The sequence below is a fragment of the Apaloderma vittatum genome, unplaced genomic scaffold (genome assembly GCF_000703405.1).
Source record: "Apaloderma vittatum isolate BGI_N311 unplaced genomic scaffold, ASM70340v1 scaffold24083, whole genome shotgun sequence".
Taxonomy (NCBI): Eukaryota; Metazoa; Chordata; class Aves; order Trogoniformes; family Trogonidae; genus Apaloderma; species Apaloderma vittatum.
In genome coordinates, this window is record NW_009710239.1 from 1 (window position 1) to 22,628 (window position 22,628).

A 22,628-nucleotide genomic window follows, 5' to 3' on the forward strand; every position below is an offset into this window, starting at 1 on the left:
TACAACTACCTGAAGGGAGGTTGTAGCAAGTCTGGGGCTGGTCTGTTCTCCCTAGTGGTGAGTGATAGGACAAGGGGAAATGGCCTTAAGTTGCATCTAGGGATGTTCAGGTTGGATATTGGGAAGAATTTCTTTACTGAAAGAGTTGTCAGCCGTTGGAACAGGCTGCCCAGGGAAGCAGTTGAGTCACCGTCCCTGGAAGTGTTTAAGAGATGGGTACATGTTGTGCTGAGGGACATGGTTTAGTGGTGTTGGTAGGGCTAGGAAAAAGGTTGGACTCAATGATCTGGAAGGTATCTTCCAGTCGAAAATGTTCTATAATTCTATGATTTGCAGTTATTTTTAATTTCCTTGCTTATGTGTTAGAAAGTGCATTAAGGCTTAAAAATGTAAGTAAGAATGAAAATAAACACAGGAAGCTTCAGGACTGGCATAAACCCGTGTCTGTTACAAAGTGTGAGGCTAGGATGTCACTATGTTACTGCCTCATCTCATGATGATACAACTTCCAAATTTCCTAATTGCTTTCAAAACACGTGGAAGCTGAAACTGGAAACTTGCTGCAAATAACATAATTGCTTTACTTGTCTCATTTCTATTGCAGTTTGGCATTGGTGTTACCATCATACAGCTTTTATTATATTAAAGCCAAAATAGAAGAACCAATAACTCAAGCCAGATGTAAGTAGTTTGAAGGTTCCCTGGGTTTGTATAGTATTACCAAGTTTTGGATTCACTTAAAAAAACAATGGTTAAAATTCCTAAATTATGTGGAATTCACTGATGTTATCATGATGTACCCAAAATCTGCAGCAATGATTCTAACCCCTTGTAACATCCAAGGTACAAGAAATATTCTATAAAGATAGAATATGTGCAGGTACCCTAGTTCCACTGACGATCCTTTCCCCCTTGCTCTGTGCTTGTAGAATCATTGCTTTCTGTATCCTCTGTTGCTGTCATTTTAAGGGTCTGGATACAATTTTTTGTATTCCCTTAGATAAGTGTCGTGAGATAGACTGTAATAGTAAAGCTTTTTTATTTTTTGTTATTTTTGCAGTAGTTACAGCATAATATTTAACAAATTACCTCTGCTGCCCATAGGAATAGATTATTAATGTGAAAGCGCTGTTTGATTTGGCTTGCAGCTAGGTTTTTATTTTGCATTTCACAAATAGTGGATGTTTGTAATGTATTTTTGGATTAGACTAATTTCAAAACATTTACAGATTCTGGAGAGATAATTGGAAATGATACTTGTGAGTATTCAAATGATTTTTGTTTATTAGGTGTAGCTTAACTGTTAGCTAGATAGTAGACAAAATAGAAACCATCACATCGTTTTAACTTTAACGAAATGTTACAATAAACTTGAACAAATATGCATTTAAACAGAAAGTTGGAAAAGCACTACGAATCTCTCTGACAGGCATAGGATTGTCCTCTACCATCGCCTCCTGCAGATGAAGTAGCATATGGCAAGTTTTTAATAATCAGTGACTTATTTTGTGACTTTGTCATATAGTAAGTAGTTTAAAATTAAAGTTTTAGTGAACGAATGTGATTCTCTTGATTAAAACATCTGGTTTTGCACTTCTATTAGTATAACCTGCAAAACAGACCCTTGAAATAGCCACAGTATATAGAAGGTACTTAAGAAATAATTGGGAAGGACATGTTCTTCAGTCTTCAAAGATGTTTGTCTTTTTTCCAAACTACAGCTGTATGTAAATTGAACCTTTGATCTATCTATGTACAATATTTTTATTCAAGGGGCTGTTTGAATAAAATATTGGTTTGTGACCCCTTTTGCTTTACCCTGTTTTTTTCTGTTTCCCTGCTTTCTCTTTCTGATGGATAGTGAAAATCAAAAAGGGCAAGTATATTCTTGTTGCTCAATTTCCTTCTGTTTACTGCAGTTGATATTTTTCACTTATATTTCTGTTCCTTCTGGATATTCTCCTCTGTATTCCTCATCTCAGGATATCTCCCATGATCATTGGATACCATAGCAATAGAAAAGGGAAAAAAAAAAAAGAAAGAAATATGTGGTTTTCTGTTTTCATGCACATTACAATATGTTAATAATCTCTAATCCTTCTTTGTCTGGTCCTATCAGTGTTCAGTGACACCAGCTCTTAAAGCCATATTTTCAGTAGCATTGGAAGTGATACTTATATAAATAAGCTTTTTAAACTTTATAACAGAAAAATATTAGAAGCATTTTCCTTTACGTTCTAACACCTCGATGTTCCAAATACTTCTTTGTATCAGATTGTAATTCTAATGAAAACATCTCCTATGTTTTCATGTTGTCATGCTAATGAAATGTCTTCTTTAAGTTGTTAGATACATTATTGTTTCCAGGTGTATGTTGTATATAATAATAAAACAATTTCTTCCTGTATTGCAAAATACCAAGAAGTATAGAGTATATTAGTAGGAAAGTGTCTCAAAATAAACATTTCTTTCTAAATTCGTGGGTGCATGCAAAAGCTAATCAAACATTTTGAGAAGAAAAATGATGACAAAAAGCCCACTTTACTTACTTGGTGTTTACTCTTCATCTTTGTAGATTCAGAAACACTGAAGCTTGATCATTTTGATGAAGCTGGCTATACATTTATAGCACCAAGGTTGGTTAATTTCCCAGTAATAAATATTATTGCAGCATTAAATAGGCATTTCATCATTTACATTTACAAAATTCAGAGAACCAAAAAAGTTTCATTTCTGTAAAAATATTAAGTAAAAGAGCAGTTATTAAATTCATATTTTAAAGGATGGATCTTTTCTTCTTGCTGGATTGTAAATAGTGTCTTCTGACACCGATTCCTGTTTACATTAATCAAAGAATGCTGTGAAATCTGAAATTGATATTTTAATGGGAATCTTATACACAACCGTTCATTTCTTGTACTTGTGACATTAAAGATTTTAAAACATTATAGCTTAGCTACTAATTTGTAAAATAGGTACCATAATACTTACCTTGAGATCTCTTCCAGCTTCACGATAGTGTTTCAAAGCTCTCTATCACTTAACAATTAATTAATTTTTGATTAATTGAACATAGAACATGGTAGAGCCATTGCAAATTGATTATGTTCATTAGTTCCCTATTTTTTTATGTGAAGGTGTGTAGGCTTTGTTGCCCTTGTAAGTGTAGGTTTGCAAAGAAAACATGATATGATAAATAGATCTTAAAAACTGTTACTTTAAAAGATAGTTATGAAGAATAAAGAAAATGCTGTAGCATCAAGATCAGTTAAAAATTGCAACATTTCTTATTTATCTTATATATTTCTGTATCTTTTTAAGTTTTAATGAGTAGGTGGATTTTAGTTAATACATTGATTAATTTGTAATGCAGTCTTTTATCTTCAAATGTATTCTCAGCTTAACTGTTTAATTTTTCTGAAGGACTCAAGTTATTGATAATCAATTGTACCAATTAGCAGTTCCCAGCAAGTCCCTAGTTGTTAGCCTGATCTACATGAATAAAGCCCATTTGACACAGAGCTCTGTTTAAATGTGAATATTGGTATAGTAAGGCAAATTCTAACTGATGTCCTCTGGAATTACAGTAAAGTAAGGAAAGCGTAATAAGATAGGTTATTCATATGAAATACTTCAACTAACTTCTTTTGTTTGTAAAATTAATTTAATATAAAAATCTCATTTAAAAAGAGAGGTCCCTGCTTTACTGCTGAATACTCTCTACATTTTAATTAAAAGTTGTTCAGTGCCACTCATCAGCTAATATTTGCCTTGAAAATGCCCAGTGACTTTTATTGTGCTTGCTCACATTCAGTGAATTGCCCAATGATATATTGGGTATTTTTATTACATTATGTAAAGGATGGTAGTTTGTTGTTTATCTGTTTTGCATATATCAAAGCAAAGAGTGTTTATATGCTGATGTGGTATGTACCCTATTAAAATTGCCTTTAAGCATTCTCAGAGCCTAGGACCTTATCCCATAAATCTGGCCTCAGTTAAGCAGGAAGTGACAATGTTTTGATCAGCAGTCTATGTACCTTCCAGTACAGTTCAACCCAGGAGCAGTCCAAATTCACTTGGCATTTTCTTGTTTAGTTTACATGTAATAAGAGCTCCTAATTTCATGGCCTACACTAGTCCTGAGCACTTTTTCTGAGAATCTATCCCCTATCTCATAGATGGAATTTTCTGATAATTCGGATATAGGTAGGCACTTTTTTTCCTTTACCTGAAATATTTAAGATCACTGTTCCATGTTGAACATGGCAGTCAATTGACATAGTAGTGCCAGACACCTCACTGGAACTGCACAATCCTGCTTGGATTTTAAAATTACTGAGGCATACTTGTCTGCTTTAGTAGCAAAGGAAACAAATCTGAAAAGACCGATATTTTGCTGTTTTTCAGAGAATACTGTAATGATGTAAAAAAGTCAGAAAACAACACTGAATTTCTATTAAATTTCAATGAATTTATTGACAGAAATACTCCAAGCAGTCCATCATGTAAGTATTACTTTCAGACCACTGAGATTTTTTTCTTGGGAAAACACACATAAATGAGAATAAGTCAAAATGACAGCTGTCATACCCAAGTCTTGTTTGTGGGTTTTTTTATCTTCATTGATTTTTCTTCAGTAGAAATACACCTTGTATCAGGATTCTGTGATTCTCTACCCAAGGTAGACATTAGTTTTCAGTTTTCTGGATTTATTTAAGAAAGTTTGCAGGACATTGTGCATCCAGTCTTTTCCACAATTCCTCTCAGCCTTCTGTCGTAGCAGGAGATAAGTACCAGTAAATTTTAATACACTCCAAATATTTTGAATGAATGTTTTTTTCACTTGAGCATATCAGCCAAAGTAAGTCTCAAATAGACTTCAAATGACATCAAATGAAATCTTCAGTCTGCTTTCTTATCATTTTATATAACCAAAGTAAGTAGAGGAAAGGGGATGAGAACTAGAATAAAATTAATCAGAATAAAAGATAAGGAAGTTTAACGTCTGGCTCACAAATTGATTAAGGAGATCACACTTGGCCTTCAGTTCTTTAAGACCACAGATTTGTATAACTGCTGCAGTGGTGAGCACTGGACTTTGGGCAGATATTTACATTTTGAAATTGAGCCTTAACCTCCATTTAGAATAAATGAGGAGTTACACTTTCGAATAAACCATCAGTAATGCATTGAAATCTTATTCTCATTAAAAATTGAATGTTTGGATTTGTTTGCTTATGCATACAAGTCTGTTTAGCATTATTAATAATTTATAAATGGTTGGAATAGTATTTTTTTTGTCTTACGTCCCTCTGTTTAACTGATTTGAATATACTTCTGTGGTAACTTGTAAGAGTAAGTATAACTAAGAATTGAGTGTTGCTTCATTGCATCATCTGATATAAAAAGATTTCGAACAAACACATGCTTTAAAAATAGGTTAATTTCCAAGTTTAACATTGGAGCTTTGCAAAGCTGGGACCTGTACCCTTACCGCTTTCCTTATTCCTGTGGTACAGAGATAAGTTTTTGGGATACAGTAAAGAAAAAGTTTAAGAGTCATCAGCAGAAAAAAAATACCAGTATGTACTTAATGTAATTTGAGGTTAGGCAGTGTATCTGGTAGAAGTAGCCCAAGTTTTGTGGCTCTAGCATCTTGACAACTGAGCATTTAATTTTATCTCTTTAATGAAACTCCATGTCGTGTGTTTTCAGATGAATGTCTTTAACTCTTTTGATAGGTAATACTGATATGGTCATTAGAGTTTTGTTGGATGCAGGATTTACAAATGAACTTGCTCAGAATTACTGGAGTAAACTGTCTCTGTAAGTATTCTTTTTATTGGATGCGATTTTTCTTCTTGGCTCTGATTTTTTCAATACATTTCAAACTTTGATAATAAAATAATATACATGTATGTTTTTATAGATATGTAATTCATTAAGTTCTGCACTTAAGTGGCAACGCTTAACATAGGAACTTGTGAGAATTTCAGTTGGGTTTCATTTTTAATCTTATTTTTGTTTACAGTGATGGAGTTGTTGCACAATTTGTTGTTACAGATGGTGGAATTACTAGAGTGTTCCCAAAAAGGTAACAATTATTATAAAATAATGCAAATATGTTTCTTCAAGACTGGAAAATGGCAATGAATTTTACTCCCCAAATCACTTTCTTATCTGTTCTCGTGTCAGTAGTGACAAAATCTTTTAGGATGATTTTCAGAAGATAGCATGTACTGTAAAGGCTTGGTTGTATTTTGTTATAAGAAATATTGCAGTTATATTTGTCTCAGTATATCTAAAAATGATGAGAGAAGAACCATGTTGTTCCAAGATTGCTCTTTTTTCCAGAGTTTTTTTTAAAAAATCATTATACTTGGCAGTTAACCAGTGAGAGCTGACGAAGTCTGAAGACAATATGAATGAATTTCACATTATTTCCAGCTGTGAAACATTTAAAAACAACCAAACATTCAGCATAGCTTTAATGAGACTGTAACTATCTTTTTTTAATCACTATTTTTTTTTGTGATTAGGGCAGGAGAAGATTGGCTGGAAAATGCTGAAACTTATGAAGTCAGCTTCTATAAAAGGAGTTTAGATAATGATAACTATATTTTCACAGCTCCATACTACAACAGTAAGTCATCACTATTTTGAAACATCAAGCTTAACTTGGGGGAGCAGGTATAAGGATCCAGAGTCCACACATCTGTCCACTGCTGCTTAATTTAATGGTTTGAATTCTGTTTCAAATTGCTGTTATTCACCAAAAATGTTTTGTCTGAAAACCTATATATGCACAATAGTAAGTGCTCGTTACTGATGTGAGCAGCTTTAAGCTTGCCAAGCTCTTCTAAAAGCAGATGCTGCCACAAATTACATACCCCTCTCTTAAACATATGGGATCTTTTATTGCTATTATTTCATATTTATTTATTGCATCTTTTCTCAGTAAAATATTAGCAAGGTAATTAACTAATTCCCTGAAGCCTTTGTTGTTCCTCAAAGAGCTCTAGGGAATGTATTTTTAACTTGCTTTTTCATACTAAGCAGTGTTGAAAACAGGCTGAAGTCCATCAGAGAAGTAATTGTTGGTTAGTGAGTGGTGTCAGTATACCCTGTATTGAAAAATACCCAGACGACAGCAGGATAAAATCTTTGGCTCTGATCCTGGTTTTAACAGAGTTGCTCACATGTGTAAAGCTATTCATGGCTCTGTTTGCACAAAGAAAAAAAAAAGGAAAAAATAAAATAAAAAAGGGTACAGTAACTTTATGAAGCAGTGAAACTGTGTACAAAAAATGAATGAAGAAAAGTAAATAAAAAGATTCCTCTTTGTGATCCAGATGTTAGAGCTCACAGCTATTACAGGTGATAAATGTGTAGTGCAACTGCGTCAGTGCTTTTCGATGAAGATATTTTCGAACCATTTTAGGTCTTAATCTTTGTTTTTCTTTTCCCTTCTCTACTCTCAGAGAGTGGTGCCAATAGCTATGAAACAGGTATCATGGTAAGCAAGGCTGTGCAAATAACAATTAATGGGAAGCTTCTCAAACCAGCAGGTAAGATAGAGTGGTGCTGAAACTCTAAATACATTTGCTATTTGGTTGTTACTCAACAATGAATTAGAAATTTAATTGAGATTTCAAAGGAACTTCGCTTTATGTAATATTCTTTTCTCTGAGACTTTTAATCATTCTAGTGGAAATCAAGCCAGAGATCTGGTTGTGTTTGTGTAAGAGTGCTCAATTTATTAGTCTCATGAAGGATATTGGTGGTCAGACAGCTGAGAAAATCTCATATTTTATCCTTTTCTAGTTTAATAATTTAGATGTTATTATAATTATTCTTTGTTTTGGGGGGATTCTACAGTTACCTTTTTTTTTTCATTTTACTGAAAAAAACCTTTCATGTATTTCTTGTTAGTTGTTGGAATAAAAATTGATGCAACCAGCTGGATGGAAAATTTCACAAAAACCACAATCAAAAGCCTGGTAAGCAATTGACCAAGTCTTTTTTGAACTTTATTTGCATTTCTCAAAGCTTAAGATGCAAATAGGTCTAACAGCTCTTTGTGCCAGAGTCACACTGATACATAGTTGCCAAGTAGTTGTGGTATTTAAATCACCCAAATGCATAAATAAAAAGATTATGCTGTAGCAATGAAAAAAAGTCTTCAAAAGAACTGGTGAATCTATTTTTATTTAATATGGAGGGTGGGTTAGCAGGGAACAGTAAGGATTTATACTGCAACCAACATCACAGCATTTTAGCAGAACTTAGTGAAATAGGTGCTTAGCCTTTCATTCCTTAGATCTAATGCTTAGGTCTGAATGGGAAGAAGAGACTAAATGAAAGGAAAAACTGAGGAATAAATAGTCCGTTGGGAAAGGAGAGGCACGAAATGAAAACAGTTATAGAGTAATTGGAGGAGAAAATCTTGCTTGGTTGGTTTTATGTTAAGAGAATCACTAACAGTATCTGGTTATTGTAGGTTTTAGAATTGTAGTTCAGTGGATAGGCAAATGCTTAAAAGTCAGTACAGGTAAGGACAAAAATAAATGAAAAAGAGAAAGACAACTGTCTTAGAATTAACTTGAAATGGATGCCTACAGTATATTCTGGTAGCTGTTTTGCTCAGGACATAATGCAAGGAGACAGTCGTGTATATGTATACACATATTGCAAGAAAAAGAGAAAAATGTGTTAGTAATCAAAGCCATAAAAGCTAACTGGAGACAGTGGGGTTCCTTTTTCACATGGGATTCCCATGCTTTGAGGCTGGTAAAGCTTTTCATGGCCTAAAAGACGTATTTTCTAGGTTTTCTTTCCATACCCAAATACATGGAAATGTCTTCTTTCTCTTACTTTATATCACATCATTGACATCCTGTCAAGTCCTCCAGATTGTTTTTCTGTATTACACTGAGCATGCTTAAAAAGAGAGATGTATTAGAGACTTTGTGATGGATAGTAGAGGTTGTGCTGTTAATAATTACTGAATACAGGTTGTTCACAGAAATATTTGTGATACTACATACTCAAAATTAATTCAAATTAATATGCAGATGCTTAAAAGAAAATCACTAGTTCTTTTCTTGTTTGATTAATATCACTGCAAAATGCAAGGGGTTTTGAAACATTTTTTTAAGATTACTGTACTTCTGTTTTTTAGTGCAACAGTGAAATTTGTGGCTGTGAGAGAAACAGTATGGTAAGAATACCTTCAGTTTATAAATATCTGGCAGACTGTGAAAATTCACTCATTGTCTCTAGATTAATCTAAGACAATGATTTTATCATTATTTGAGGGTTAATTTTACAGAAAAAGAGACTCATTCATTGTGTCTTGAGAAAGAGATGAAGATTAGAAAGAGGGCAAAAAGGTATAAAAGTCAGGTGAAGTCATTGTTGCCAGCCTCATTGCAGTGCAGTTATGAGAACTACGGAGAAGGAAAAAAAGCAGCATAAGAGCAATAGAGAATGATGTGAAGGAAAATGTGAGACAAATATAACTAATTTTCAAAGCAAGAGATGAATCCTGAGAAAAGGGAATGGTGTTTAAAACAAATAATCTGAAAAAAAGAAATGCTAGCAGTACCTTAGAGAAGGATAAATGCAAACTGAAAAGCACCTGACTCTGTGTTGTGCCCCTCAACAGTCATTCATCGTCCTCTTCTCCTCTGTTCCCAGCCCTTTTGGGGTTGCGGGACCCCACAGCTCTGGAGCATGCAGGAGAGCACAGCTTCAGGGCTCTCACAGTATCAAATTCTGCCATGTGCTTAAAAGCTTTCTCAGCTCAGGACTTAGATGAGTTCTTTTGTGAAGCGTGAAGATTGTTAAATGCAAGAGTTACAGCAAAAAGGGTACTCTGGGAGGTTCTCTGTTTGGCCTCACTGCTATCTCTCCAATCTCTGACTGCAAGGATCTTTTACAAAGTGCAAAAAGCACAGGGGATGAGTGGGCTTTCATTCCTGCACCTGACACCTGGAAGAAACCTGCTACAGTCCTTGGCAAGTGAAAATAATCATGACTGGCAAGCTGAGAGTCTGCCCTTAAGATTTTTACCATTAAAAGCTGCAAATGGAAGAGGACTTTAAACATGGCTGAAGCACATGAAAAATTGTAGTCCCTCACCGTGAGCTGAGATTCACTTATAATCAAATTTAATAAGGATATAGCACTCTTAGAGCTAACAAAGTATTGAGCAAATGAGAATTTACAAAACAACTTTTATGAAATTGAGCCACAAATAAGCCTTTGATCTGTACAAACTTTTATAATACTGATAAAGCTACTTATTTTAGCTTCATATTGGCCCTTGGCTATGAGGTTGTGACTTAGCCTGAGCCACATAGATTTGAAGAGACTTCTGAAGTGTTGAATAAAAAATAGTTTCTTACGAAGTGTTCTCTTGACCAATCCTTTCTGCAAAACAAATTGTACTTTCTTACAATTTAATGTACTTTCTTAGCATGTGGACTGTGTTATCCTTGACGATGGTGGATTTCTTTTGATGTCAAATCGGGATGAATATACACAACAGGTATGTATATTTTTTTAAGGACAGCATGTGAAAAACTACAGGAAGAAGTTCCCTCCCAACTTAACCTAAAAATAATATTCATGAATGAAAAAATCAAAACTTTCTACTGTATCAGAAATTCCAGATATTTTGTTAGTCTTTTTCACAGTCTTATTTATGGTTCAAGATGCCATACTTCTACCAAGTTGCATTCTTTATGCTCTGCTCTTAGGCGGGTTGGCTGCCAGTGAAGAGGGCAAGTACTATGGCATCCACACACCTTCTTTCTCATATTCCTCTTGCTCTTGCCCGTGCAGGGTGGTAAATAGTGCATTTAACAATTTCTGTCTCACTGGAGTTCTCCAACCAAGCTTTTGGGAGAGAAATAGTTAGATAATAAATACTGGATGAGTTGTGTCAAGAAAAAAATGGGAGGGGGAGAGGGAAATCAGAACTGTTCACCTTTTTTCAAGGAGAGAAATACTCAGGAGTACTTTATCTTATCTCTGTATATTCTCCTTCATTAGATTGGAAGATTTTTTGGTGAAATTGATCCTGGCCTGATGCGAAACCTGATTAACATGTCCCTGTATGCCTTTAACAAGTCGTATGACTATCAATCAGTCTGCGATCCCGAAGAAGAACCAAAGCAAGGAGCTGGACTTCGTTCTGCTTATGTGGTCAGTAGTCTCTTGTGTGGTGACTGATACTTCCTTAAAAGTCTACAAGTATTTATACAAACATAACCTCTGTTGTGTTTTATTGTTTTTTTCCCAGCCTACGATAACAGATATTTTGCATCTAGGATGGTGGGCTTCAGCAGCTGCCTGGTAAGTACAAGTGTGTAGGAAATCTCTATGTCCTAACTAGAATTATTCAATGGGTTGAAGTTGTATTACTATTTTTTTCCCCTGCTCTTCTACTGCTTTGAACCTTTTATTTCTGTAGTCAGAAATGGTTTGTCATGGTGATGACAAATCTTAGCCATGTCTCCAAACTACTTGGAAAATGCAATGTTCAGTCAAGAGTTGAATTCAAAACTACCCTTGCCAGGTTTTGTGGCTGTGTATTGTGAATCTAGAAAAGCAACTTCAGGAAGCAGAAGTGGTATTAATGGTATGAGGCTGGTTGTCAGGAGTAAAGATGAAATGATTACATTTAGAATTACTGATCACTTGGTTCGGTTCTCTGTTTCAGAATATCGTTTCCCTTTTCTAGCAAGAAATCTTACGAAAATCAGTGTTTGTTTTTCAGTGAATCATTTTACAAAATCACATAAATCATAGACTCATAGGATGTGTTGAGTTGGAAGGGACCTTTAAAGGTCATCTAGTCCAACTCCCCTGCCTTGAGCAGGGACATCTTCAACTAGATCAGGTTGCTCAGAGCCCCATCAATCCTGACCTTGAATGTTTTCGGGGATGAGGCTTCTACCACCTCTCTAGGGAACCTGTTCCAAAGTCTTACCACCCTCATTATTCAGATTCCTCAGGCAGTCATGAACCTGATCTTCTCTTAACAGCAGGAGGGCCTTTGGTCCCCCAGTCTCGGCCTTGAGAGCTGTGGGAAGAGAGATTGCCAGTGAAGACTGAGGCAAAAAAGTTGTTGAGAAGCTCGGTCTTCTCCTTGTCCTTTGTTACCAGTCTGCCAGTCTTACTTATAAGGGAGTGTACACTTTCTTTGACCTTCGTTTTCTGGTTGATATACTTGTAGAAGCCCTTCTTGTCTTTCTTCGTACCCCTTACCAAGCTCAGCTCCACCTACACTTTAGCATTCCTGACCTCATTCTTACACAACTAGGCAATGTCCCTACACTCTTCCCAGGATACCTGTTCCTCCATCCACTGCCTTGCAGTTCTTTCTTGATTTTTAGTTTGACTAGCAGGTCTTGACTTATGGATACTACTCTCTTTCCTTTCTTGCCTGATTTCTTACACCCAGGGATCTAGAGCTCTTGCACTCTATGGAAAGCATCCTTAAAGATCTACCCGCTCTGTTCTGTTCCCTTGTCCATGAGGACAGTTTCCCAGGGGGTCCTATTGACTAACTCCTTGAACAGCTGGAATTTTACTTTCCTAAAATTCAGGGTCCTGACTTGACTCTTCTGCTGATCTGTATCCCTCAGGACTTCAAACTCCACCAGTGCAGCTCAGGATGCCTCCAATCTTGACATCACTGATTTTAGCTCACTTGTGTTGGTGACCCTCAGGTGCATCCACTCTGGTAGAGCTGTCTATTAACTGGCTTAAGAGGTTATCCTCCACACATTCCAGGATTCTTCTGGATTCCTTCAGCTTGCTGTACTGCTTTTCCAGCAGGTGTTGAGGTGGCTGAAGGCCCCCAGCAGGATGACAGCCTGTGAGCTCGAAGCCTTTTGGAGCTGGAGTCAGAAGGCTTCATCAGTAGGCTCCCTTTGACTGTGTGGCTTGCAACAGACACTGACCACAAGGTTTCCTTTGTTGCCTCAGTCTCTGATTCTTACCCATAAGCTTTCAATCTGCTCATGGTTATTCATCAGAGACAGCTCTCCACACTATATTAATTTCTCGATGTAGAGGGCAATGCCTGTGCCTCTCCTTTCTCACCTGTCCTTACTGAGCAGCTTGTAGCCATCAGTAGCCGCATTCCAGTTATGGGATTCATCCCAAATTTCAGTAATGACAAATAAGTTGTAGCTTTCTAGAAACATGGTGGCTTCCAAACCCTCCTGTTTATTGCCCATGCTGCATTCATGGGTGTAGAGGCACTTCGTCTGGGCTGTCAGCCATGTCACCCTCTATGAGGATCACCCCTTAATTCCGTTGAGCTCTTTCACTAGTGTTTCCTCATTGGCTCCTATTACCTCAAGAGTCTGTGGCTCATCTTTGTAAGACTCCATGTGAGCTTTCTTTTCATTGATTTTGGTTTGTGCATTATTAATAATAGCTACAGAAATAATTTTACCTATTTCAGAGCCATGTTGATAGACACTCCCATAAGCTACTTCCTCTAGCACCACATTGGGATAAGTAAGTGGGACTGATATGATACTTTTGCATTGGTGTGAATTAAACCCTTGGAGACTGTTCCTTCTTCTAAAGTTTCATGATTCTTATTTTTTTTATAATAATTATCAAGCTGGGACAAATTACCTACTTTATGAAGCTAAGAGTTAAAATATATAGCAGCTGAACAAACACACAGTAATTTTCTCACGGATAGCACTATGAAGACTGTATGTTGGTTTGTATTGTTGGTTACATTTTGTTAACAGTAACAGCAAAAATCTGTTTTCTTGGACAACAGCAAACCTCAAAAACTGGAGGTGGGCAATAATCCAGAAGAGAAACTTGAGCTCTTCTCCAACAGAGAAGCTTTAGTTTATCAGTGTTCAAATCAGACTCAGTGTCTGGACTCAATTTAGACCTGAGGTTTATGTTGTATGATGTTTAACTTGAAAGCACCACATGAAAGTATTTTCTATGGACATGTTTTTAATGGAATCTAGGTCAGAAGCAGACAGAGAAAGCCATTAAGCAAGTGGAGTGAAAAGGGCTGACCAAAAATGGACTCAGTGAGGCACCTGGCAAAAGCAAATGCAAGGAAATAAGAGAAACAGGGTTATTAAACTATAATGTTTCAGGCCACAATGTGGGATAAAGGTGTGAGTGATCACCTTCAAAATTTATATGGGATACATCAGCATTTAGTCAAGAGAGTACGGATCATTTCTTCTTCATGCTCTTTTAACTCAGATTTCAGTTTTCCCAGGCTGCCTTTTTGACTCAGTTCCCTGTAAATTCTGCAGTAAAACCTTATGAAGAATTACTATTCTCTGTCAGCAAATTGCATCAGCGTTGAATGGCACCAGGTCTCTTCTCATCTATGATGGTTGGTGCGCTGTCCATCTGATGACTCAAGGCACAAAGCTGTGGATGAGAATCCAGAGCTCCTTCAGGCAACATCTCCACTGAAAGGCAACAACCATGTTGACTTTCTTTACACAAGGATCATGGAAGAAAAGGAGAAAAGGAAAACATCTCGGAGGCTGAATAAAGTTTCGAAGTCCCTTCTATGCAGAACAAGTATTAGAGTAGAAGGAGATGAGGAGAGATTGGATCATATTTGTAGGTAGAAGCAAACTTAAAACATGACAACAAGAAACTGCACCTTAGGAAGGTTTAAGCAGAAGCAGGCAATTTGGGAATATAACTGCTGCAATTCCTATTTTGACAAGTTGGTAGAGAAGAAGGGAGCCATGTATAGTGAGGGATGTCCCTGCCCATGGCCGGGGGATTGGAACTAGATGATCTTTAAGGTCCTTTCCAACCCTGACAGTTCTATGATTCTATAATTCTATGTGGCAAGCTGATACTTAATTCAAATAAGTAAAATAGGAGAAGTATGATCATGAGTGAAGAAAAATAATTTGAAATAAATGGAGGTCTTTAAGCCTAAGTGTTTCAGCAACATCTAAGATGAAAATATATTCCACATCTCAAAAGCAGGAATAGAGATTATTTTAAAAGTCATCTGCTGCAGTGATAATATACTTGTAATATCCCAGTGTTTGTTTCCTTCTCAGCAATTTAAGGAACCTTAATCAGTGTAAAGTATCTTAATTCAGGAGCATTTTCTCTGAGTGCATTCAAAAGGAGTTCTGTTTGGTTTAAGTGCCAGAGGAACAACAACATGCCTTTTCCAACTTCCACAGAGATATTAAAGAAAGACATGTATGACATGATAACATTTCCATTTTATGAGTTATGGGCATAAATAACAGCAAACCTTAACAGTAGAATAAAAGATTAGTGGGAAGGAAGACCTGAGAGAAAGCATGAAAAGAAAACCAGAGTCAAACTATAAAGTTCCAAGAAGCATAGCTTTAATAACTGGCAAAAGCATATTAAGCTGTGATGCTTTTGTTGTTAATAACTGCTGTTTGAATAGTTTTTAAGGATCCATTAGAATTAAAGAAGACAAAGAGCCTTTAACAAATATATATTGTCTTTCTGTGTTCAGGTCTATCTTACAGCAGCTGTTTTTGAGCTTGACTTTTCCACGTTTCCTTGATGCAGGTAAGTCAAGAGAATGTTAAAGAGTCAACTTTGAGTGAAACAGAAGGTAAGAATCTAGGCTGGGGGCCATATTTGGATCCCCTCATTATGTCTCTAACTTACAAATATAATTTTTATTTATTTATTCTCTTCTTTTTGTCAGCTGATATGGAAGATGATGATTTCGGTGCCGCCCTGCCTAAAACAAGCTGTATCACTGAGCAAACTCAGTATTTCTTTGAAAATGATGATAAATCCTTCGGTGGGATTGTAGACTGTATAAACTGCTCCAGGTAAATTGTCTTCACTATTAATAGTAACTTTTGAATATTCATTTATTTTATGAAAGATAGTGACACTATTACAAACACAAATAGATCTATTTTGGATTAATTACACCAAGCTTACACAAGACAGAAAAGCATATAGTCAGTAAAATGATAAATTACATTGTCTTTGTATTTGTCTAGAATTAATTTTAATTGCATCAATCAAATAATTATGGAAATATTTTAATTTTTTTTTGTTTTGTAGTCTGTATACACTTTATGAAAATTCTGTTTCTGTATCTGTTAAAACTTTTCTGTTAATTTATTACATTAGCTTAAGGGCTCTGCAATATTCAGAAGGAGATAATTTTCTTTAATCTGGTTATCTATTGGAATTTTTGATGATCAAGAAGATTATGTAATTTATCTTCAGATTTACCTTCTAGTCAACAGCGTTCATGATTTAAGAGCTGTGGGTCTTATTAAGGAAACCATGATGTTGTGTTTTGTGATTAAAAGAAATACTCCTCAGGCTCATGTGCTAATTCAAGATGATGTTTGATGTTATGTTAAAAAAATAGAAGACCTCAGAAATGTAGCAACTTGGACCTAGTTCTGTGTTTCGTACAAAGCCTTGCTGGGTTGAAAGTTTGCATGCATTACAATTTTCTGAAAATGTCAGATTTCAAACTACTTGAAGGCAATATTTCAAGCCAGGAGAGAAGGCCAGAGGACGTTGGAGAATGGTGAATAGAGCCAAAACATGCAGACATTTCTTCCCACTTCCATATTTCCTCCTCCATGTTGCTAATATGGATTTGTTTGGTACTTGGTTGTACAGAGAACTCATGAAGTCAAGGGGTTTTTTGGTTTTGGTTTGTAGAGTTTTTTGGCTTGGTTTTCGGCTGTGGTATTTTTTTGTGGGTTTTTTTGTAAACTGAAGTTTTCAGCTGAGTTCTTCAGTTCAGTTTACTGAAAGATGACAGAAATTATTGTGCTAACATGGCAAAAATACTATCACAGTGTGGGAATGAATATGAAAGGACCATTTAAGCCGGTTAAAACCATCAGATATGTAATGGCAACCTCAGTTATTTGTCCACCTGTTGTACCCAGTCAGTGGTACAAGCTCAAATTCTGTGAAATTTCAGAAATAATCCTGTCAATTCATACCTAAGTAATAAAACTCTGTGGTATCCACCTCTATGAAAATACTTGCTTGATATTTTCTGTGTGTGTGAAAATGTATTTAGAGTCCACTAAAAGAAATGAACCTGTTAGATTGTCCTGAATTTACCTCCCTCTGACAGACAGCATTTATTTTATTAGTAACTAAGAAATGTTAAGGTTTTTTTCTGCTTTTTCAAGGTCTGTCTGCTGTTCTGGTAAATTTAAATTGTATTTTAAAATTATCCTTGAAAAATCCAGAAATATCCTTACTTTATTATCTAAGGCACGAAGTGTAGTCTCTATAACTTAAAGGTATAATGCTACCTATTAAATTATTTATAAATTGAGAATGACCCTACTAAGTTAAGGGCCTTTTGTGAAATTATATGTGTATAAAAATATAGGATATACACTGAAACCTCTTTCTCACCCTTCTTGCAGGCAGGTTTATATGCTGGGGTTTTGTTTGTTTTTGTGGTTGGGCTTTGTCGGTGTCATTAGGGGAAGAATTGATGCTGAACTTATTTTATTTCTCAGTACAGCTGCGGTTGTAGCAGTACAGAGATAGCTATTAACTCAATTAAAGTCACTTTATGCCATCTTCCATTTCTTCCACTAATAAGTCTAGCTGAAAGAAGAAGGAACCATGGTGATGTCGTAAAGATTACAAAATTTGTTGTAAATGTTTCTTACTATTCATTAATGGAAAAGACAAATAGCAGCAGAAAGACTGAATCTGTGAAGCTGGATTACTTTTATTCCGATACTATTTGTCCTTCCCAAATACACTTTTCCTTGCTTCATTTAAACATAGGCTTTTGTTGGCTTTTTTTTCTAGGCTTTATCATGCAGAGAAGATTTCAAACACCAATCTAGTATTCATTATCAGTGACAGCCAACTGCTGTGCCGCTCCTGTGACCCAAAGCCACTCATGCAAGCAGAGAAGCCGGGTATCCTTTAAAATCATGTTATTTACTAGTGTGGATTGATTTTTGGCTATGATATGCTGCAATATATTTGGGGAAAAAATGGCCTGTTTATGTACACGTTAGTATCGTGATTGCCCCTGAGGTGCTTGAAGCAGCAGATATTTGTGGATGCTATTACAAATCACCTGAGGCAGCACTCACTGAGACAGAGAGCAAAGCTCTTATTTTTGAGGACCAAAAGGAAACGAGCTCATGGGAACTTAATGAAGTTTCCAAAAGGCAGGTGCAAAGTGTTGGATCCAGGATAGAATAATGACATGCAGCTGGACAGGCCGGGGGTGGAGTGACTAGAAACATCTTTGCAGAAATGTACTTGAGGATCATGATGGACAAGATGAACATCAGTTGGCACTGCGCCTTGCAATAAAGAGAGCCAGTCATGTCCTGAGCTATGTTAGCAAGAGTATAGTCCACAGATTGGGAGAATTGATCCAGATCTGGAGTGCTGTGTACAGTTTGAGTCTCCCCGGTACCACTCTGATGTATTGGAGGAGCTCTGATGGAGGGTCACCAGGGTGATTGGCATCTGGAGCACAGGAGAGGCAAGGGGAGACTGAGAGTCCTGTGTTTCTTCAGCCTTTAGAAAAGACAAAGATATAACAAAGGGCAGCACCAACTTATGAGAGTTTGATGATGAAAAGTTGGGGTGCTGCACTCATGGCTGCACCACAGAGGTGAAGTACTGGAGGCATTTTAGTGTAAACTCAGTGCCATGAGGACTGCTTACTTCTTGTGGAAACTGCCTTAGGATCAAAGGCCAGAGTTTATCCAGCTGGCTGGAGGCATAGGTGACACATGTGCTAAACACGGTCCTTGCAACTCACACGTTAAAATTAAAAGCATGTTAAAGGTTGTTCTAATTTACAACCACCTGCATGCCTATCTCTGTGCTTTAGCTTCCAGTAGATACCTTTAGGGGATGGTGATGGAAATATATAAAACCAACATACACGTATTGTAGTCCAGGAGAAATTAATCCTGTTTTTTTTCTACTATAGTTTCTTGAGGACAGCATGGTAAATCAAATCATAATTTGGATTGTTGTAACAGAATATGGAAAACAATTAGTAATACCTTTGTCCGTGTCAGGAAGCTGGTTGAGACAGCATCTCCCATTCCTGAAAGAAAAGCAGATGGTGGTAGAAATGACTGTATTTCTTTGACACAAGCCATGAATTCATTGCCACATTAATAAAACTGGAATTCCGTCTATGCTTGGGCTGAAAAGGAAGTTATGTTGGGGTGGAAGCAATATCCAGGTCATCATAGAACTATGTAAACACAGCCTAATATTCTAATTGGCTCTGGTCCATGACAGTTTGATTAACTGTTGTCACTGTCTAAATTTATAGACAGCACTTGCTATAGAAAATGAAGCACATTTGATGGGAAATGGGCACATGACTTGCATTTACCTGTGGGGCCCATATCTTCTAGAAAGCAGTAAATGGCTTCAAATGGCAGCTGGAGCAGCTGGGTGGGCTTATATTGACTAAATGAACTATTTTATTTTGGTTCCAAATATGCAGTACTAAGCTATTCTCTCTTTTCTGTAACTGAGGTACATTGTGAAATGCAGATGTAGCATAACATCCCAGAAGCAGACAGAATGACCTTTGGGTGCTATTCAGATGGTTATTATTAGACTCTGCTTCCTTCTGGCTGGTACAGCTTTGCTTGTGCACGTGGTCGTTTCGAATATCTCTACGTTTCGACTTCCTTTTCAGCTGGGCCCCGGCAGAGGAAAGGAGAGGTGAGTCTGATAACATCTGAGTGAAGACAGATGTAGATCTGTAGAACTAGATTTCCAGTCCATTGCCTTCTCTTCTGTTGGGCATCTCCACTAATTGCACTGAAGCTGCAGTGATCCACCACAGGAGTGCATGGGAAAGATTGATTCAAGCCACAAAAATAAGTAAAGTTTTGGTGCTCAATGTTTTTAAAACACTCTGACCTAGCTTTAACGTGCATACTACCGACAGTGGAATAAAAAAAGCTTGCCCTACAGAACGGTAATATAAGCAAGTTTCAACAGAAGATGGTTTTGCAGTTGACCATATCTGTGCCTTTCAAGTACACTGCAATGACTTTTGTCCCTCATCAGCCTGCGTCAAATGTGTAGTGTTATGTTTGCACTTAAATATCAGCAATTACAGATTTCAGAGCTGTAAGCTAAAGCATTACCTCACGTTTACAGTTAGCTAATTAATAGCATGTCACTACTCCCAGTTCTGTTTGCGGTTTGTTCGAAGAGCATTTTCTCTTGTCTCTGTCACTGAAATGCTAATGAGATCTGATTAGATTTTCTATTGTTTGCTATCAAAGCCTACAGTGGGATGATCTGGTTTATGATATTTGAAGTAGTATAGGTGTATACCTAACAAAACCAGTTATTCTTACAAGTTCTCACATTTTCAGTTCATATATAACATTATTTTCCAACAAGCTTCCTCGCTTTTACTATTTCTTGATTTTAATAGAATACCTCAGTGGTAACATATGCTATAACCAATCAACACCATTGGAAGATTACTATTTTATGAAACATTTTCTGTAATATTTATGCAACAGTAATAAAAGCCATAACAAACCCCCTCAGTTTTATTTTTATTTTGTGTACAGTTCTGGAAATACTGGTTCTAAAAAAACATGCAGGATGTTTATTTTCTTGATTAAAGCAGTGTAAAACAAAAAAGGGTATTTGATTTCAATTTATCTGGATGGTTGGGTTGGTTTGGTTTTCTTTAATTTAAGCAAGGAACTGTGACTATTGATGTTTATTTCAGTACTATCTGAATTAGTGTAAATCTTCTTTTCTCCGGCAAAAGTAAAACCAGAATGTTAATCCTGCTAGTGTATGATGCATCAAAACCAGGCATGCTCCTTAACCAGAGAAACAAGATGAAGGTCCAAACCCTTGTGAAATGGTCAAGCAACCTAGATACAGAAAAGGCCCTGATGTCTGTTTTGATGAAGCCAAACAGGTAAGAACTTGTAAGACTTCAGGACTACCTTTAAAATCAATTATAGAGCTATTTTAGAAAAGTAGTGAGACCTATATTTAAATGTACCTTGATGCCTGGCAACCTGTCTATCACTTAACATACTGTTCCCTCTAGACCATAGCCACTCTACTTCAAGTATCCCATGATTGACATAGAATTTACAGCTGCTTTCTTATCTGCCTTTCCTACAACCATTGCACTTTCACACATGATTCCCACTAAAAATACCCCAACATTGGCAAACCTAAATTGATGTCTCTCTACAGTGCCATGAAACTCAGTTCGTCTATGGCTTTCACAAATCCCTGCTTAGAAGTGTTTCCAAATGGTATTTAAGGTATTGTCAAATGATTAAAAACATTATGTCTGGTTCAGGATGTTGTTCCTCTCAGAAATTCTGCAGATTCATATTGACCTTTGGGCACTTTCTTAACAGGTATAAAAATACATTGCTTTACTGAAATCAGCAAAATTATGTTGTTTAATTATGTAAAATTATGCTGTACTGTATGCACTGCAGTTTTGAAGGAAAAAAATTACAGCTCTTCCACATATATGTTATTTTAAATATGTTCTCTGTCTTTTCAAAATAACGTATGAAAGAGAATATGTTGAATTCAAATTGTTCAGAATAAATTTCAAGACAAAAAGGACTGAAGAGGGAAGTACCTGCTGTTATATAAAAAAATTAATTTTTAAATGCGTTTGTAATGACTCATCCCATTTCCGCAATGGAAAAGTTTTCCAAAACTAGTGAAGTTAGTTGGCTGTAGCTGCTCTAAACCAAATTTTGTCCCAGTATACTCTCTACTTTTCTTAATGAGGCACAATTACTGAGATGTCAGTAGTGTTAAAAGTCTGCACAGTTGGAATTCAATGCATTTTTCTAGTATCCAATTTTTGTTTCAAAAAGGAAGACTTCTTACTGGCCAACAATGTTCAAACTAAGTTGAAAAAACATCCAAAAGCTATTTGACCATTCTAAATATTCCAGAGCCTCCTGATACAATTGTGTGTGAAAGTACAACGCTCACTAGCTTGATGTGCTAATCAGTGTGTAAGTCATGTGTTTCATAAGTGGATTGTTTTGGTTAAGTTTATTTGCAAAATTTGCTGTGAATCTCTTGCTCTTGGGTGGATGCTTTCACATTAACTCTGCTAACTGCCAGCAATCTGCATGAAATCTCATCTTGTATGTCTTTTTTTCTGTGTTTTCTTTCCTTTCCTCTACTTGCTACTTTGCCCGTTATTAATAGGATCAGCCTATATGCACAACGAGTCGTGCCTCTGCCATGACGTCCGCTCCTATCTTCATTTTTCTGCAAGTTTTCATGTGGTGTGGATGGTCAGTTACTTTCTCTAATTTTTTTGTTTTGTTCTTGGCTTAAAAAAAAATAGCAGACTTTTTTACTTACTAAGCATACAAAAGAAAACAGAATGAAGTGAGTCCCAAAAGCAACAATCTGGAGCAAATTACTATTGCAATATTAAGGGAAATTAAATATGAAAAAGCCCTGTCTGGAGCCTTATAAATCACAGTTACAGGACACAAGAGCCTCTCCCACAGCAAATACAAAGACACAGGAACCTGTTGGGTTTATATGGTCGACTCTCCGAGATTGCA

The 22,628-nt window shown here is 36.3% G+C and overlaps 1 protein-coding gene across 1 annotated transcript in view; it reads left to right on the forward strand.

Moving 5' to 3' along the window:
• Positions 1–602: 602 nt before the first annotated feature.
• Positions 603–22,628, forward strand: part of CACNA2D1 (calcium channel, voltage-dependent, alpha 2/delta subunit 1) — a gene marked incomplete at its 5' end in the record, with an annotated part of 29,697 nt that continues 7,671 nt past the window's right edge. The window contains 16 exons of the mRNA XM_009867239.1: positions 603–681; positions 2,576–2,636; positions 4,411–4,508; positions 5,745–5,829; positions 6,035–6,097; positions 6,543–6,646; positions 7,485–7,571; positions 7,936–8,003; positions 9,185–9,223; positions 10,484–10,555; positions 11,062–11,214; positions 11,312–11,364; positions 15,536–15,591; positions 15,734–15,863; positions 17,848–17,960; positions 20,901–20,983. Of these exons, the coding sequence (XP_009865541.1) occupies positions 603–681; positions 2,576–2,636; positions 4,411–4,508; positions 5,745–5,829; positions 6,035–6,097; positions 6,543–6,646; positions 7,485–7,571; positions 7,936–8,003; positions 9,185–9,223; positions 10,484–10,555; positions 11,062–11,214; positions 11,312–11,364; positions 15,536–15,591; positions 15,734–15,863; positions 17,848–17,960; positions 20,901–20,983 (1,344 nt within the window). The remainder of the gene's footprint in view (positions 682–2,575; positions 2,637–4,410; positions 4,509–5,744; positions 5,830–6,034; positions 6,098–6,542; positions 6,647–7,484; positions 7,572–7,935; positions 8,004–9,184; positions 9,224–10,483; positions 10,556–11,061; positions 11,215–11,311; positions 11,365–15,535; positions 15,592–15,733; positions 15,864–17,847; positions 17,961–20,900; positions 20,984–22,628) is intronic.